This window comes from Mya arenaria, chromosome 5 (assembly GCF_026914265.1).
Source record: "Mya arenaria isolate MELC-2E11 chromosome 5, ASM2691426v1".
Lineage (NCBI taxonomy): Eukaryota > Metazoa > Mollusca > Bivalvia > Myida > Myidae > Mya > Mya arenaria.
In genome coordinates, this window is record NC_069126.1 from 172,188 (window position 1) to 188,349 (window position 16,162).

Consider the following 16,162-nt stretch of genomic DNA (forward strand, 5'->3'; position numbering starts at 1 on the left):
GGAAACATTATTGTATCATTTAACATTTGCTTTATGAACCCTACACTTATTGATTTACAAATAATTGTGAGGCCGGTATGATATGTGCACGCTCTCCGTTATCGTTGTCCAAATAGGCATACAACAAAACATGGTTGCTAAATATCGGTTGCCCTACTGTCAATAATGTGCATTGCAAATTCATGGCATACTGACCAAATTTATGTATGATGTGATGAATGTCACAAAGGTTGCTTTGGAATCTGTGCTAATATTGGAAAACAGCAATGTTCAAGAATAAAATTAGACAATATAACCCAATTCTTTGTTGAAAAACCACTGCAATATTTCTAAAGTTTACTCTTGATCAACATTTGAGTTAAGGTGGAACGCGACCCTAAGCGAATTTTCAATATTCGAAACAGTTTTGAAAAAAGAGTCTTCAAAATATAGCAATGACGTTAATTTTGAGACGTCTGTCATTTTTTTGCGTTCCAGGTACAATAACTGATATTTTCATTAATTATTCGTTTACCGCTTTGAAATTTTAACCTCAAGTGCATCTTGTAAAATCGTTCACGAACATATATTTTACTTTCTCTTGTTTTCAGTATTTTTTAATGCGTCTAAAACGTCACTTTTCGCGGGAAAACAATGCGTCGTGTTTCGGTGAAAAAAGTGCGTCTTTTTTCAATTTTAATGAAAACTGTTCGTTTTTTTTATTTATTTTAAATATATGTATTTAATATTTTATTACAAATCGCATGATATCAAGAAATGTGTACCTTACCGACATCGTTTTGGGGTAATATTAAATAATCTAACCCCTATATCTGTTTTTTATTCAATAGGTATTGTATTAAAACGTTTAACATGACGTTAATCGAAGTATTGTTTTTGTTAATTGAATGGTAGGATAAGAAACTTTCGAGTGTCTTGTTTAGTATAAAACTCTGTTTTATGTTAGGAATGTATTTTTTTCATTTTTTTTTTGTATAAAATATCTAATACACACAAGACGGGCGCTAAATAACCAACTAAATCACTTAAACGGATGATTTAAATCTGGCGGCTATTTTTATGACAGGCTTTCTAAATGAGCAGCAATCTCATTTGCCGAATTATAATAATTTGATAATACAAATCAACAATGTTTCAAGTCATGGTACTATGGTAATTAGTGTCGTTTATATATACATATTCATCTACAGTAATAACACCTCAACAAACAGTTTTACTACATTATCAGTAACCAAACTTTTTTGATAAGTATCAGCATAGATCTGCAGTGATAATGCCCTATACAAAACCATAGTAAATACAGTGTGTGGCATGCATTTCACTAACAAAAAATGATAATCGACAGATATCTGCAATGTAATAAGCGAAAATGGATCCTGGCAGTAAGGGGTGCAACTCCCCCCCCCCCCTAAAATCGCTCAAGTTTACTGCTTTACGTTTTCAAGTTTATTTATAACAAACCAGAAGATCGTAGACCCATTAGGCATAAATTGCACAATGGTGATAAATACAAATAAAATGTATGTGTGCAGTAACATATTAACTGATAAATTTTATACTAAATTAGGTTTAGAACATGCATACATTTATAAATCAACTGTTCGAGTATTTTTACTCTTACTTTTCCGAGTTTATAAAACATCCTCCCTTTCAATCTAAGTGCGAAAATGTAATTACCTAGAGCGTATACAGGAAAGATATTAAGGTAAATAATTTCCATACGCATGTTTGTGACGTTTTATATGCGTATGTTGAAGCATGATCAAAAAGTCAAATGTAATAAATATATATGTATGCATTTCAAATTCATGATGTCCAGTAAGCAATAATCTGCCTATATAAATCAACGTGCATGAAATCATATCGTAATAACAGAAGAGTTCATGGACAAAATCTGAGAGAAAAAATGCAATAATATACGCGATTATACAGATCAGTTTTTTGTATCTTGGTTTATGTAGCCAATGGGTTATTGTAATATGGAAAAACATATACAATTAATAATTTCAATTAAGTGATGTGTAACCATACGTTTGGTATTGAATATAACCCTTGATCAACTTTCAACGAGGGTCATTTGTTACGAAACGGTTGGGAGGAGGATCAGTTTTTGACGTTAAAAATTGATCCGTCATTCGTTGAACAGAAGAAAATAACTAATGAGATCAATATATAGAATTTTACACCGACGTTAATATAAAACAGCTAAAATATTAAGAATTTCGTATTGTGTTTGATGCTTGCGTTTACCCTGATTATAAATACATAGAAGCGTTTCTATAATGTCATCTTGTTAAGAGCTGTTAGAGTTCACACACACACAGGAATCACATGCACGCACGTATTCACCCACACATATGCACACACGCCCGAACACATGCATGTACGTACGCAATACACGCACACACAATTAGACATTAAAATACATGTTCCGAGTGGTTTAAATGATGATATTATGTAAAGTTAATGTTATCAGTGCAGTAAAATGCTGTTTAATATTGTTTATCAACGGATTGTTTGTTGTGACCCATAACGAGTTATTTCCGTGCGTGTGTGAGTGTATGTGTATGCGTGTTATCGTGTGCGCATGTGCGTTTGTGTGCGTGTGTGTGCGTGTGTGCGTTTGCGGGTGTGTTTGCGCGCGCGCGCGCGCGTGTGTGTGTGTGTGCGTGTGTGTGTGTGCGTGTGTGTGTGCGCGCGCGCGAGCGTCTGTGCACTCATGCATGCGTTTGCACGCATGAGCGAGTGTGAGAGGGTGTATGTGGGATGGGGTGCGTTCTTACGTGTGCGTGTGTGCGTGTCTTTATTGTAACTGCGTGTCTGTGCGTGTGTTAACAAAATGATCTTATAGAAACTATTAAATGTGTTCATTTATAATCAGCGCTATTCTGATTGAATCATGTTTTCTTTTCATGTTATGCGGCATGGACGAGTCCACTACGTCATGATGTAACACCCAAGTATTGTGATTCCAACAGATGTACTGTCTTAAATTCGATCCAAATGATTGTCAAACATTCTACAACTGGAATGTAAAACTAACTTTGAATTGACTAATCAATATTATTTATTAATCATAATACAGAAAAGCTTCATATTTGAGTCGACTACTTAACCTAAAAGTCTCCCGCTTCTATTCCTTACTAATGTGATGGTTTACGGTGCTTAAAACATAAACCGTCACAAAAAAGCGTGCACATTTTCAACCATATACATTTTTGGCGTCACACTAGGTATACATCAAACATATATAATGGCATTAGTTTATGATGGTGACATCATTTCTGATTTAATAACTGTTCAACAACTTCTCAAAATGACCAAGACGTTACACACAGAGTCATTTCAAAACTGTATGTTGCAATTCATGGTGAATGCGAAAATTTTCTTATTGTTATATATTGTATATGCGATATACACAACTTCCTCTTTCTAGATATAATACTATTCAAACACCAAAAATGCGTGGCAAACGCATACAGATACCAGTAACGTTTTTGACCCTGAGTAGCATAAAGATCAACTGTTTGTTGAAGAATAAGTTCGAAATATAATTGTAAATATAAGTTTATTGTTGTTCATAAATATGTTCTTACCTGCCAAATCAATAGTCAGATTATTTGTATAAGAGAACTTCGACTGATTTTGAGTTTCGTATGTAAATCTACATCTCCACATACCGCCCTTCATGTCCGCCTGCACACTGATAAGTGTACATGTGTACATTGATATGTTGACACAATCACACTTCATGTTGGCAGGAACTGTGTAATTCAGGTCGCATGTTCCATCTGATTTCATTAGCATTAATACTGAAGGTGAGATATTGTAGTTACTATCGCCGCGTGTTTTGTTAAACCATTCTACAAATCGAACATCATCTCTTGTTGAGGTACAAGTCAGTTTCAAGTTTGCACTCCGAGACACTGTTTCCCCGTTAGTTCCCGTGCCATTACCAGAGATGGTGAACGCAGAGGTACCTGAAAGAAACAAACACTGTAATACTTGAAATTAATTGCAATACCTCATAATTTGTAAAATTAACTACAACAACAGCAACCTTTATTTCATTGTATCAGTAAACAAGGGCTTCAATTAAATATAATCGCATCGGTAAAAAAGCAAATTGTAAAATCCTGCTAGGGACAAATTATTCGAGGTATCTCAAAGATGTCATGTTGATATTACATTTTTAAACCAATACCCCAAAACAATTTGATTTGCATTTAACCTAGCACCATGACAAGGTAATTCAAGTAATTATTTAACCGTGCGTTTTCTAGAATTGTATGCGTTAAAATAGAATCTAGACGTTATTATGAATTAGGCAGTTTTCTGTTCAAACACGGTATACGATGGACGTCATTTGTACTGCATAGTCCATTGAATCATGACATAAAGTTTTTTTGACCAGTTATAAAACAATATTCATATAAATTAAGTTCTTTATTGTGACTCGCTCATGTTTTGGACCAAAAATTAGTTTTCCCGATAATGCATCTGAAAACACTTACTTTCTCATGATTATACTCTATGATATCGAAATTGCAGAGAAAAATACAGTTCCAGCATAAAAAGGTATTTTGGTTTTAGTGGGGTTCGAACCCACGCCGGTAAAGTCAAGAAGAAAATGTAAAATAGACGGCTAGTCCACATGGCCACCTGGTCTTTAACATGAACGGTGGAAATGTTGACCTGTAAATGATACATTGCTTACATCACGTGATAATGTCAACCAACCAATCAAGCAACACTACAGCCGTAATTAATTTTTAATCGCGTTATTAACGCTAGGAAAAATTGTTGTCTCAAAGACGATATATAGACGAGCAAATAGCAAAATTCGCTGAATGGTTCCAGCTTTTGGTATTTTTTGTATGAACACACCTTATGATTTGCCACACTTTATTTCGCAACTAAAAAGTGCATTTTCAAACCATGAGGGAGTTACTTAAAATGAGATCGGAAAGCTTTAATTCCTACTTTAAGTTGAAAAAGTGTTATACACAGTGCAAAAACCTGGTCAAGAAATCATAGAATTAAGGAGTTGTTATATAAATATATAATAATATACAAAGCTTTTGTATAAGTATATGATGTCTTATGCATATACTCTCACAAACTGTCTGAATTATGTCATGCTTTTATATATGATTTTTTTTTAAATACTTTAACTCTTTAAGGGTGATTTTGTACCTTACAAATGTATGTGTTATCTCTTAGAATCGTGAATGTATAATAGTGAGACTTAAATAAGTAGTTTTTGTCTGTCTGTCTGTCTGTCTGTCCGTCTGTCTGTGTCTGTCCCTCTGTCCGTCCGCCCGCCCGCCCGCTCGACCGCCCGCCCACCTGTATTGATAGTTTTATACATTGTGCATTGTGGATAAAGCTAAATTCAATCAAATAGAAATAGTAAAATAATAACAATGATAAAGTCTCGTTATGCCAATGTTAAGGCATGTGGTAAAGCTATTAATAATGTGTTTTATTCTTAACTGTTTAATATTTATCTTGGACTGAATCAAGAGGACCAATTTCTTCTCTTTTATTATTTTGCTCATATATGATATTAAGGATCACATAGAGTGTGACTTTCTAACCAGAATGATATACAAATGCTGTATATGTACATGTAACTGTTTGAGTTATTACTTACTACTGATCCTAAAATACTTCAAGCACATATGGATGCAGGACAAATATATTATCGCTAACAGGGTCTCAAAATAATTATGTAGAAGAGAAGTCTCAGACTGACACATTCCCCGCCAAATTAAGAGCAGTATTAACTTCGCCCTATGACGTAGGATTGCAATTAAACAATGGACAATATGTCTTTAAATGACAGTTTTAGTTGTTTTGTACTGCATCTCGACTCATTATCATGTATCTGTGTTTTAAAGTAAATAAAAGCTTTTGAATATGGTGCCACTTAATTTGATGTTGTCCGTTTTACTCTGATTAACATCTACAATACTATATTTGCACATGGAACACTTTGGATGCGTTTATGTTGATAATGGCATCAACAAATAATAAAAATTATACTGATGTAAGATGTTTGTCTCGGTATATAAATACTGTTATGTTAAGACGTTCTGTCAGTATTGATGCAGTTACTTCGTAGTCCTCTAGTTCAACTTGACTGTTTTATATCTGTACTTCACAAACGCATTTTTATATGCCACCTTTACAATTTGAGCATATCTCATCTTTTTGTGTTTGTGTTTATTGCTAAAGGCTTATGTATTGCCGATAATGCGTATACAACTTGAAACTTCAAACTTGTCAAATATATAAGATCTACGCCACACAGACTAAAGATACATGTCATATATGCATATAAGATCCGTCAATACCAGGACAAGTATTGATAGACAAGATACGCTTAAGTAAATGTTAACAAAACTTCTATGTTGTTTTATCTTACAACAATACAAAAAACACATAAATTATTCATTCTGTTCGACACAGTATGTATTATGTATTTTGTCCAAAAAGAAGTTTTTATCCTATCCTTAAAGATATTAATCTCATTTCCATCAGCATGAACCCTTATTTTCAAAGTATGCAAAATAGTAAAGCTAGTTTTTATACAGAGATTTGATTCATTTTGCATGATAAATAAAATTGAAACTTCTTCAGTTCCTGTTCGAAACTCACATATCCAGAAAATAGGGGTTGGTATTGGATACAATCGGAAAACTCCACAGATCATACATTCATGGTATATCACGTACTGGTAAACTTGGTAACATCAAGAGTAAGGCTTGTAGAGTTTGTATACATTCTGATGCTGGAGTTTCCCTTTTACAATTTTCCTAAGATAAGTTTTGTTTGGATTTTGGAACATTTGTTTAGAACCTATCCTTAAAGAAAGATTGACCATACTTTAAAAATCCGATTTAATAATGAAATAGTCTGCTTTCTGATTTCCGGTTCTGCTTTCAGTAAAGTTGTGATAAATTTTAGGAAAGAAAAAACTAATATTTACAATGTGAATTGTGGATTTAAATGGTCAATTTTTGGATATTATTACTAAGATAAGTTTTTGCTACACACCGAAGAAACGTTCTTAAAAAAAAGGGATTAATTGGAGCAAGTTATTTGATAAAACGTTGATGGCTCATTGTGTAAATATGATAACAAAGAAATATTGTTGAGCAGTTGTCATAGTAGCCTATGCTTATGTTTATACACGAAGACTTGCCTAGAGGCCACGCTCCTCGGTTCTCTTGATAGCCCCAGGGCATGATTAAATAGAGGGACATCAATCAATTGTACATCTAACATAACGGGACAATAGTGTATTCAAATTGTCAACCGATGAAACGGATCTTAAAGTACTGGTAAACGAAAGCATATTGCGCATTAAACGTGAACGGACTGCTAGCCAGTGCAACAGCATCTTCGAGGATGACGCTTCGTTCGAGGACCCTGATGTTGACTTATCATAGCCCCCGCTTCCCCAGCAGTTCTTTCAGGAACTTGATTACAAACTCGCTAGATTGTGTCGTGAGGATTATATACGTGAACTATTAAGATTATGCTGCAATGATTATACAAAGATTGATGAGTACAGGCATCGGCTTGCGGACAGAGAACGTGCACTTCCGGATTGCCCGCGCACCCGCCTTGTAAACCGTAGGAACTCGCCGCAAGCCACCAGGGAAAAGAAATACGCCAATGACTGCTATGTGATAAATGCATACTTATGCGGAGAACAAACAAAATAAATTTCTGAGATATTTGCAAGCGCTGGAAATGACACTATAATCTTATGTAATGACTGTCTATCGCCGAAAGAAAGCATCGTCCAACTTGACTTTTTTGCACTCATTGCAAATATGAATTCTGAAATTCTCAAGATATCGGCACAACAAGCTAAAGACTCAGTGCTTGTCGCAGCTATTCAAACTGACATGGCACAGATAGCGAATAATTACAGAGTGCTTAACGGAACGTTTAGAAGTGTACTTGCGAGGCTACCGGAAGCAACCGCTACTTCCGAAATCAGTAAGCTTCAGACTGAGGTGAAGCGTCTTGGCTCTTCCATAGCGACCGTAAATCAACGACTTGTCAACGGTGCTTGGAATAAAACCGATAATACATCCGTGAGCTATAGTGGTCACGATGCAGGAGCTGACGCTGTTCAGCCAAAAACATACACCGATGCTATTACGCTGGGAAGTGATGTGCGCTCTAGGAAGCAGGACATGCATACATCTATAACTTCAGATAACTCCAAAATGACGACACTAATCACACAGGACAATACGAAATCATTGCCGTCAACAAAGCGACAGGGAGCAGCGCCCTTAAAAAGCTCTATACAGCCCGAATCGTACGCTCGAAAGTGCCCTGCGCGTACCGGAACAGGAAACACGTAAGGGTACAACTACGTTAGACCCACAAGACTACACGAAACCGTCGTCACCCGAGAAGCATCAGGAAGCAGCGCCTGCACAACGTTCTAAAAAAGAAAACGAGCATTCAAACGTCGACGCAACAAATAGACGTGAAAAGTACAGTGCACAGTCGAGACAGGAAGAACCCGTAGAAGACGAGTGCCAGAAGAAAATGAACTTCAGTGACGAAAATATGAATAAGTTCATATCTGTGCGAAGGCGGCGTTATGTGTCATATTTCATTGGTAACATTGATCGTGACGTTGTAGAAAAGGACATATACGAATACTTTAAACAAAACAATGTGTATCTTTCGTACGCCCACGTTTTCCACGGTAAATCAGGCTCATCGGCAAAGTTAAACGTACCGGAGGAACTTGAGCAAATCATAGACGATGACAGGTTTTGGCCGGACGGGATTACCTACCGGAAGTGGGTTACTAAGGAGGAGTGGGATGACCAGCGACAGTCCTCGCGAGTGGCCTCTAGGCGTGAGCGCCGTGACAGACGGTACCAACACAAGAAGCGGGGCTTCGCGGCGACGCGTAACGATTACGAAAGGGATTACAGGCTCGACACGGGAAACGACGTTCGCTACCATAGTGACGACCAGCATAGCACACGGTGGGACCAGCCTAGCGAAACCCGGGAATTAGACGATAATTGGGACCCAACGGGCGAATATTGGAGGTCACAAGAAGCCCGGGACGACTGTTTTGAGAGATACCGATACTAATCGTGGTTTCTTATTTTGATGTTAACGTTGTATATCACACCTAAATACGATGGCTAAGTTTATTATTTTGTATGCAATAGTTATGACAGTTAATATGTTATGTTGGAACTGCCGTGGCATTATGTCCTCGGCATACCCGCTTTCTGAAATGTTAGACAAAAATGACATTGATATTTGTTTAATCACTGAGCATAAGTTACTTCAACGATCTGTATCTTTTTTCGACTCGATACATCACAACTATAATTCTTTCGTAACTGTTGATAAAAGTACAGATCAGTATGGACCCTTAAAATGTGGAAAATCTGGGGTTGCAATAGTGTGTAAAAAATCTCTCTCATATTGTATAGAACGAATAGAAACTATTATGAGTGATATAATTATTGGCATAGAAGTTAAGTGTACTAATTCGACCCCATTGTATATATTTTGTGCCTATTTACCAGCATGTAACGATTTAGATCTTTATCAGTTTGAACTGAGTAATTTAGAGTTATTATTATCGCATTATACCAAGGTGGGGAACGTTATTGCCGCAGGTGACTTTAACGGACATTATCTAACGAATGGATATAAAGGGAACGGTAAATCACGGCTTCTTACAAATTTCATTGCCAAGAACAATCTTTTATCTGTTCAACTATCATGTAGCAAAGGGGATGCTTACACATTTGTGCCCAACCAGTCTACATTGGACTATATTTTCATTGAGGGAACATTCTTAGAAAATGTCAAATCATTCCAAATAACGAATAGTGCTGAGATAATGACGTCCGACCACTTACCGATGATATTGAAATTTGCCATTAAGCCGCGACTGCAGGAGATAAGGCTTAACAGGTCGGGCATAGCATGGAACAAATGTACAAATGAAAATATTGAACGCTATAATTGTGCAATTCAATATGGCCTTAAGTGACACAGAAATCGACAATTGCAAACCGGACTTCTTAAACGCACTTATCACTGACACGTTACATACGGCATCGTCTTGTCTACCAGTCAGCAAATTAAATAAGCGTGCGAAACCGTATGGGGATCATGAAGTAAAAGCCTCTCACACCGCTGCGCGAGGATTACGAAGAATCTGGATGGCAGCAGGGCGACCAAGAGGTAACGAGTACGATACCTATCGTGAATATAAGCAGGCTAAAGCAGTTCAGGAACATTCAGAGACAAAAAACAAAGAGAAAGTGAAAACAAATACTTAGATGAACTGAATCGCACCGCAGAGCTTGACTATAGACAGTTCTGGAAAACATTAAAGAGTGGGAAAAATACCGAAATTTGTAACGAACTGATATTTGATGATGTGAAATATTCTGATGAAAATGTCGTTAAAGGCTTCCAAAAATATTTTGAAAATGTGTTCGATCACAACTATCATCTTTCGCGTGAAGATGAAGCAATAAATATGCGTTTACAAGACTTTGCTAGCAATGACAGTCGCCAAGACATAATGCTGATGTGCGAAATACTACCAGTTGAGGTCGAATCAGTTGTAAAAACGCTTAAGAAGCAAAAATCACCAGGAATCGACAATATACTAAATGAACATGTCATACACGGAGGAAAAATGTTACAAACCGCCCTCTTGAAGCTGTTTAACTCAGCCCTGCGTAACGAAACAATAACTGAGACGTGGAAGACAAGTATTATAATACCTCTTTATAAGGGAAAGGGAAAAGCAAAGAATGACCCCAACAGCTTCCGGCCAGTGTCGCTATTGCCTTGTTTTTGTAAAATCTTTGAACGAATCTTATTGAACAGAATAAATAACCACATCAAAATGCATCGCCTACAATTTCCGTCGCCACAGCAACAGGGTTTTCAGACAGGACTCAGCTGTCTCACAACCGCCTTCAACTTCCAGGAAACAGTCTACACGCAGATAGAAACCGGAAGTAACGTGTACACGGCGTGTTTAGACCAGAAAGCGCGTTTGATTCTGTATGGCACACCGGTTTGTTTTACAAACTCGGTCAGTTAGGACTTACTGGAAAATTTCTACGGATCATTATGAGCACGTATGACAATCTAAAATGTGTGGTACGCAAAAACGGACTGAACTCAGATATCATTAACGTTCGCAGATCAGTACGCCAAGGAGGAGTACTTTCGACATTTCTCTATCTTGTTTACGTCGATCAGTTGTTATTGGACTTAGAGAATAGCAATAGCGGTTGCACGGTGATGTCCGTAAAGGCGGGAAACCCATCATTCGCAGACGACATTGCGCTAGTCGCTGTAGCCCCCCTCTTTCTTCAGATTATGATCGACATTGTTTACAAATATTGTAAAACTTGGAAGATGGACATTAGTGTTGCCAAATCGAATATCATCGTATTTTCAAAGCGCAGGTCCATACCTGTCGCAGGGATCGTATACGGAGACAAATTATTACAACAAGTAAAAACGTGAACCACTTGGGTATTAGGCATGACTCGAATTTGAACTATACCATGCGAATACAAGATAGGATACAAAAGGCCAGAAACGCCTTCTTCTCTATGGCAGCTCAAGGTGTCAACCCGTATGGTGCAAACCCCTTAGTTTGTGTCAATTTGTTTTCAAAGATAGTAAAACCAATTGTATTATATGGATCTGAGCTATGGTGTAATTTAACTAAACACAACGTGTACTTGATTGACAAATTCCAACATTTCATTGTTAAGAAAATACAGGGATTCCATGTTCGTACAAGGTCAGATATGTGTGAATCAATGGTTGGGTTGCACAAACTTAGTTGTGATGTTACTGTAAGGAAGCTTATGTTTCTACACAAACTTCTAAGCCTAGATTGTAAATGCACCTGTCGTAACATCTTTATTCGATGATACTTGTTATTTCTATCATGTAATACAAACGTGTGGTACGGATTCGTACCCGATATGTGTCACATTCTTTGCCAACTTGGCCTCCATTCTCTTATTAATAATGTTCTCATCAATCCTTCTTCGTTACCTACCAAGTTGTTGTGGAAAAGGACTGTCAGACAGCTGTTGTACTCGGTGTAAGCTCACAGTTGGAAACATAGGGTAATGACGGACTCCGACTTTGCCTACTTCAGGGTACTACAGCCTACCATCACTCCATCTATTGTATACAAAGTGTGCAACAGGGTTGATCATAGGAACATGATGCATGCGGTTGCTAAAATATGGTGCCGTGGAAATCAATGGACGGACTTGGTCGTCTGTGAACGCTGCAACCTCCAGATATCGGACACAATTGTGCATGTTATTAACGAATGCAAATCGACAGCCTTATTGAGGTCTCAACTACTGAGCGACAGTTTGTTTCGTGGCAGTGACTTTGTATCAGGGTTATTGAACTTGAGCCAAGCTATGTTTGCGTTAAGGCTCATGGGTGCTCCGATACAGCCATTACTTGAAGATGACGCGAACATGACATTCTTACTGCAATCATTTCAGTACATCTCCAAATGTGTTCATGGAGTTTAAGTTAAATATGACACATATGTGACTCAATGAAGAGTACATATGGTAGACTAATCACCCTAATTGGGCACATGTTGTACATATTTGTAATGCTCCATTATAATTTTGAATATTGACTTTTCTATGTGTATATAAAATGCATATCTCCTGCTAGGAGGAAATAAAGATATTGAATTGAATTGAATTGAATTGAATTGAATTGGTAGTTTCTTGAGGTTACTGGAGAGTTATTGGTCATCTTTAGAAATCTCGTTAAAAAAAGTGAATTATGCTTCTTTTTCAAACGATTATTTAAATGGCTAAGTACAGTATTGTAGTTTGAGATAGGATTAACAGGTTGACAAGTTCAATAATAAGCCCTTGAAGCTCATGATCCGGTGGTCAGTGGTTCGGGTCTCTCACTCGTCACATTATAAATATCAACTTAGCATTGTGTTAAAATTCCTCTTACGTATGCAAAAGAATCTATAGATCGTAGCATATAGCTGAAAAATGATGAAAAAAGCTAAGCAATGGAGGGAAAATATATAGCGGTTGATAAAACAACATAACATTTTGAAATTATGTAGCAGTATTTATATTGATAAAATATCAAAAATCATTAAAATGGTCTTAAGGTCTTGATACGTCTAAAAGTTTGTATTTTGATAGTGTTTCGTTGAAAAATTTGAAAATTAGGATTCATTTAAAACATATTTAATTTATGAGTTTTCTATCCAAATGAACGTCATAAGAAATAGTCTACATAAAAAGGAAATATAGTTTTCATACTGTGAACGGCGTGGATGAGTTACCATGGTAACCGGAGTCCTATGTGCCACGTTTGACAGTATCTAGATAATTTCGAAGGAAAGGTGGGGGTTGAGGATTTCGACAAGCACGTCGAGACCTCCACACTGGAATATATATTTGCCAGTTTTAAATCACAGAAGTAAATGGTTTGTCGTGAAACATCAGTATTATTCTGTGTTGACAATGTAATAGATTATAATTATTGGAATATAATTTATTGCTTTAAGGAGTACAGTGTATTTATTTATTTACCTTTTTGGGGGTGGGATCAACATTTTGAGATCAGGGATACCCGGGATTGGTGGCTTGGCTTTTGCATTCTGGTGTTTATTTAAAGAATGTTCACATTGTTTTGTATTCCAATTTTGGTCTGTGCGGATTTTTATTTAAAGGTATTTAGCGTAATAAGTCAATCGAGATGACCAAAAAGAGAGTCAGATTGATGATTTCAAGAACGTTGTTTGTATAATTCCTTCAAACTCGGATTGTACAACATTAAACAATAATAAGTTTAATTCATACAAACGGTGCATGTAGATACGGTCTTTTTGTACTTGTTTATTGTGACAATTAACGGTCCAGTGAGTATAGCAATGCGTATGAAATTTGAAATATTTTTTTATGAAATAATACTTTTTAAATGAGACATAAATGTTAAAGGACAAGATTTCGTGGACGTTTGCCCGAAAATTGAATTGAAGTTTACAGCATACTTTTTCAATAATTTAAAATGGACTTCAAAATCCACCATTCAAAAAAGTTCGAAGATTTCAGGGAATATAGATGAATTGTCAACATTATTTTCATTCCTACACAAGAGGAAACCTCAATTCCTAATATTTCAGACATAAATTAGTAATGAGTAATTATTTATGAAACTAACCTATTTAAAGGTATTTCATTTATTGTAATAATAATCACAAAATAACTCAATAGTACCATTCCGAAAGATCCGACTCGTGGTGATAATGTTTTATTCATATTTTTCAAAAATAGGTACGGTACAATTGTAGAAAGAAGCATCAATTTGGTGAGGCCTGAAGAGATTAGGGAGTACAGCAGCATGTCGAAATCAATTATTATTGGGTTAATACACCTTTTTTAGGTCGTTACCATCTGCAAAGGCCCGCACGTTTGTGTTTAAAAAAGCTGTTAAATGTAAAAAAAATGCAAAAACAGTTAGTTCAAAATAACCTCCATAACAGGTGCTTGTGTGACGTCATGAGTGATGTCATTGAAGTTCGATTAGAGCGGCAACATAACTCAGCAGTTGCATTTTTATTTCGACGCCATTTTTTTGCAGTGTTCATTCGTTTGGACAGTGTTGTTTTTTTGGAAATTGACTGGATTACTGGGATCATTTACACACAATACCTTACCTGGGTAATCGATTAATTACCGATATGGTCCTACTTTAACCTTTATTTGTTTTGACAAATAAATTAAGCCTGTAAAATGTGTTAATATGTTCTTGATAAAATGTATAGCATCTTCAGCATCAGAGAAAAACATATTTGAAATGTCTTTGTTCATTGCATACGACGTAATGGAATCATGTCCATATAAGTCGTTTGTTCTGAATAAAATCAACCGAAATAACTAAAGTTCGGAGGAGTTGAATGTTTTACACTTAATTTAGTGCTTTTAAAACAAACAGATAGTCAAAACAATTGCAGAAAGTACTATTTAGTAAACACACATCAGCTTGCCAGAAAAAGACAACTCGGAAGAAAATATGTAAATTAAATGCGGTTTATTTAATTTGTTGATATTTGTATACAACTATATAATGTATGCTGAAATTTGTTTTTGGTGCAAAAGTTGGCATCGTTGACCCACTTTCGGTCAGAAACCAGGTCACTTAGCTGCCATTGTTATGGTGCGAGCCCTAAAAGCGCTTATGTAAAACAAAAATCCGGTCATTAACGGCACGTGAATTTACTGAATAATGCACGTTTTCTACCGATAACGCCCGGGTTTTTGCGTTTTAACACACCACGATAACGGACCGAAAACACACATTTAATGCAATAATACCAGTTATAACACAGCATACTGAGCATGATTTAGAACACTTAACTTAAACATCAAATCTTTCCATTTTGAAGCAATTATAAAGGACAACTTTAGTCTGTCCTCGTTATTCGTAACGCTAACACGATTATAACGTTATAATTTCACAAGCTGACGTCAATGTTTTATAACGCATGCAATTAAAGTTCAGTACAGCAAAACTCATTGAACATCCCGTGAAAATCATAATGCCGTTAATATAAAAAGCGTGGAACGCGTTTGTTTTCATGGTATATGCTTACTTGATCTTTGAATATGTTATTACGCATACAGATTTGAGTGAGAAGGGGTCATACGTGTCCATACTTTCTAATTCTTTGCGTCGTATTTTGAAGCACTATGTATGGTTAAATCAATTCTGGAAACGTTAGACATTTATATGTTTGTATCGTAAACATTAAACACACATCTAATACTACGTATATAGACAGTCCACATTACTGTATTTAAATTGGACTCGTTTATACTGCGCTGTAAAAAAGGAAAACATGAGGTTTATGTATAGGATAATTAGTTTTTACTTACTTGATAAAATTTGTGCAATAATCCTCACATAAACTATCTGTAAACACAATTTGATTGCCATACTTCATGCTACTCAATTCGTAAAATGAATGGTGTTTATTTACTACAACACATTATAAAACACCGTACTAAACTGTACAGAACCCGGACCTATTTGTGTTGTGCCT

The 16,162-nt window shown here is 36.1% G+C and overlaps 1 protein-coding gene across 1 annotated transcript in view; it reads right to left on the reverse strand.

The window, feature by feature from the left end:
- Window positions 1–16,162, reverse strand: part of LOC128235180 (contactin-5-like) — a 37,587-nt gene extending 21,425 nt beyond the window's left edge. The window contains exons 1-2 of the mRNA XM_052949926.1: window positions 15,996–16,162; window positions 3,597–3,980 (exon numbers count right to left, since the gene is read on the reverse strand). Of these exons, the coding sequence (XP_052805886.1) occupies window positions 3,597–3,980; window positions 15,996–16,056 (445 nt within the window). The 5' untranslated portion in view covers window positions 16,057–16,162. The remainder of the gene's footprint in view (window positions 1–3,596; window positions 3,981–15,995) is intronic.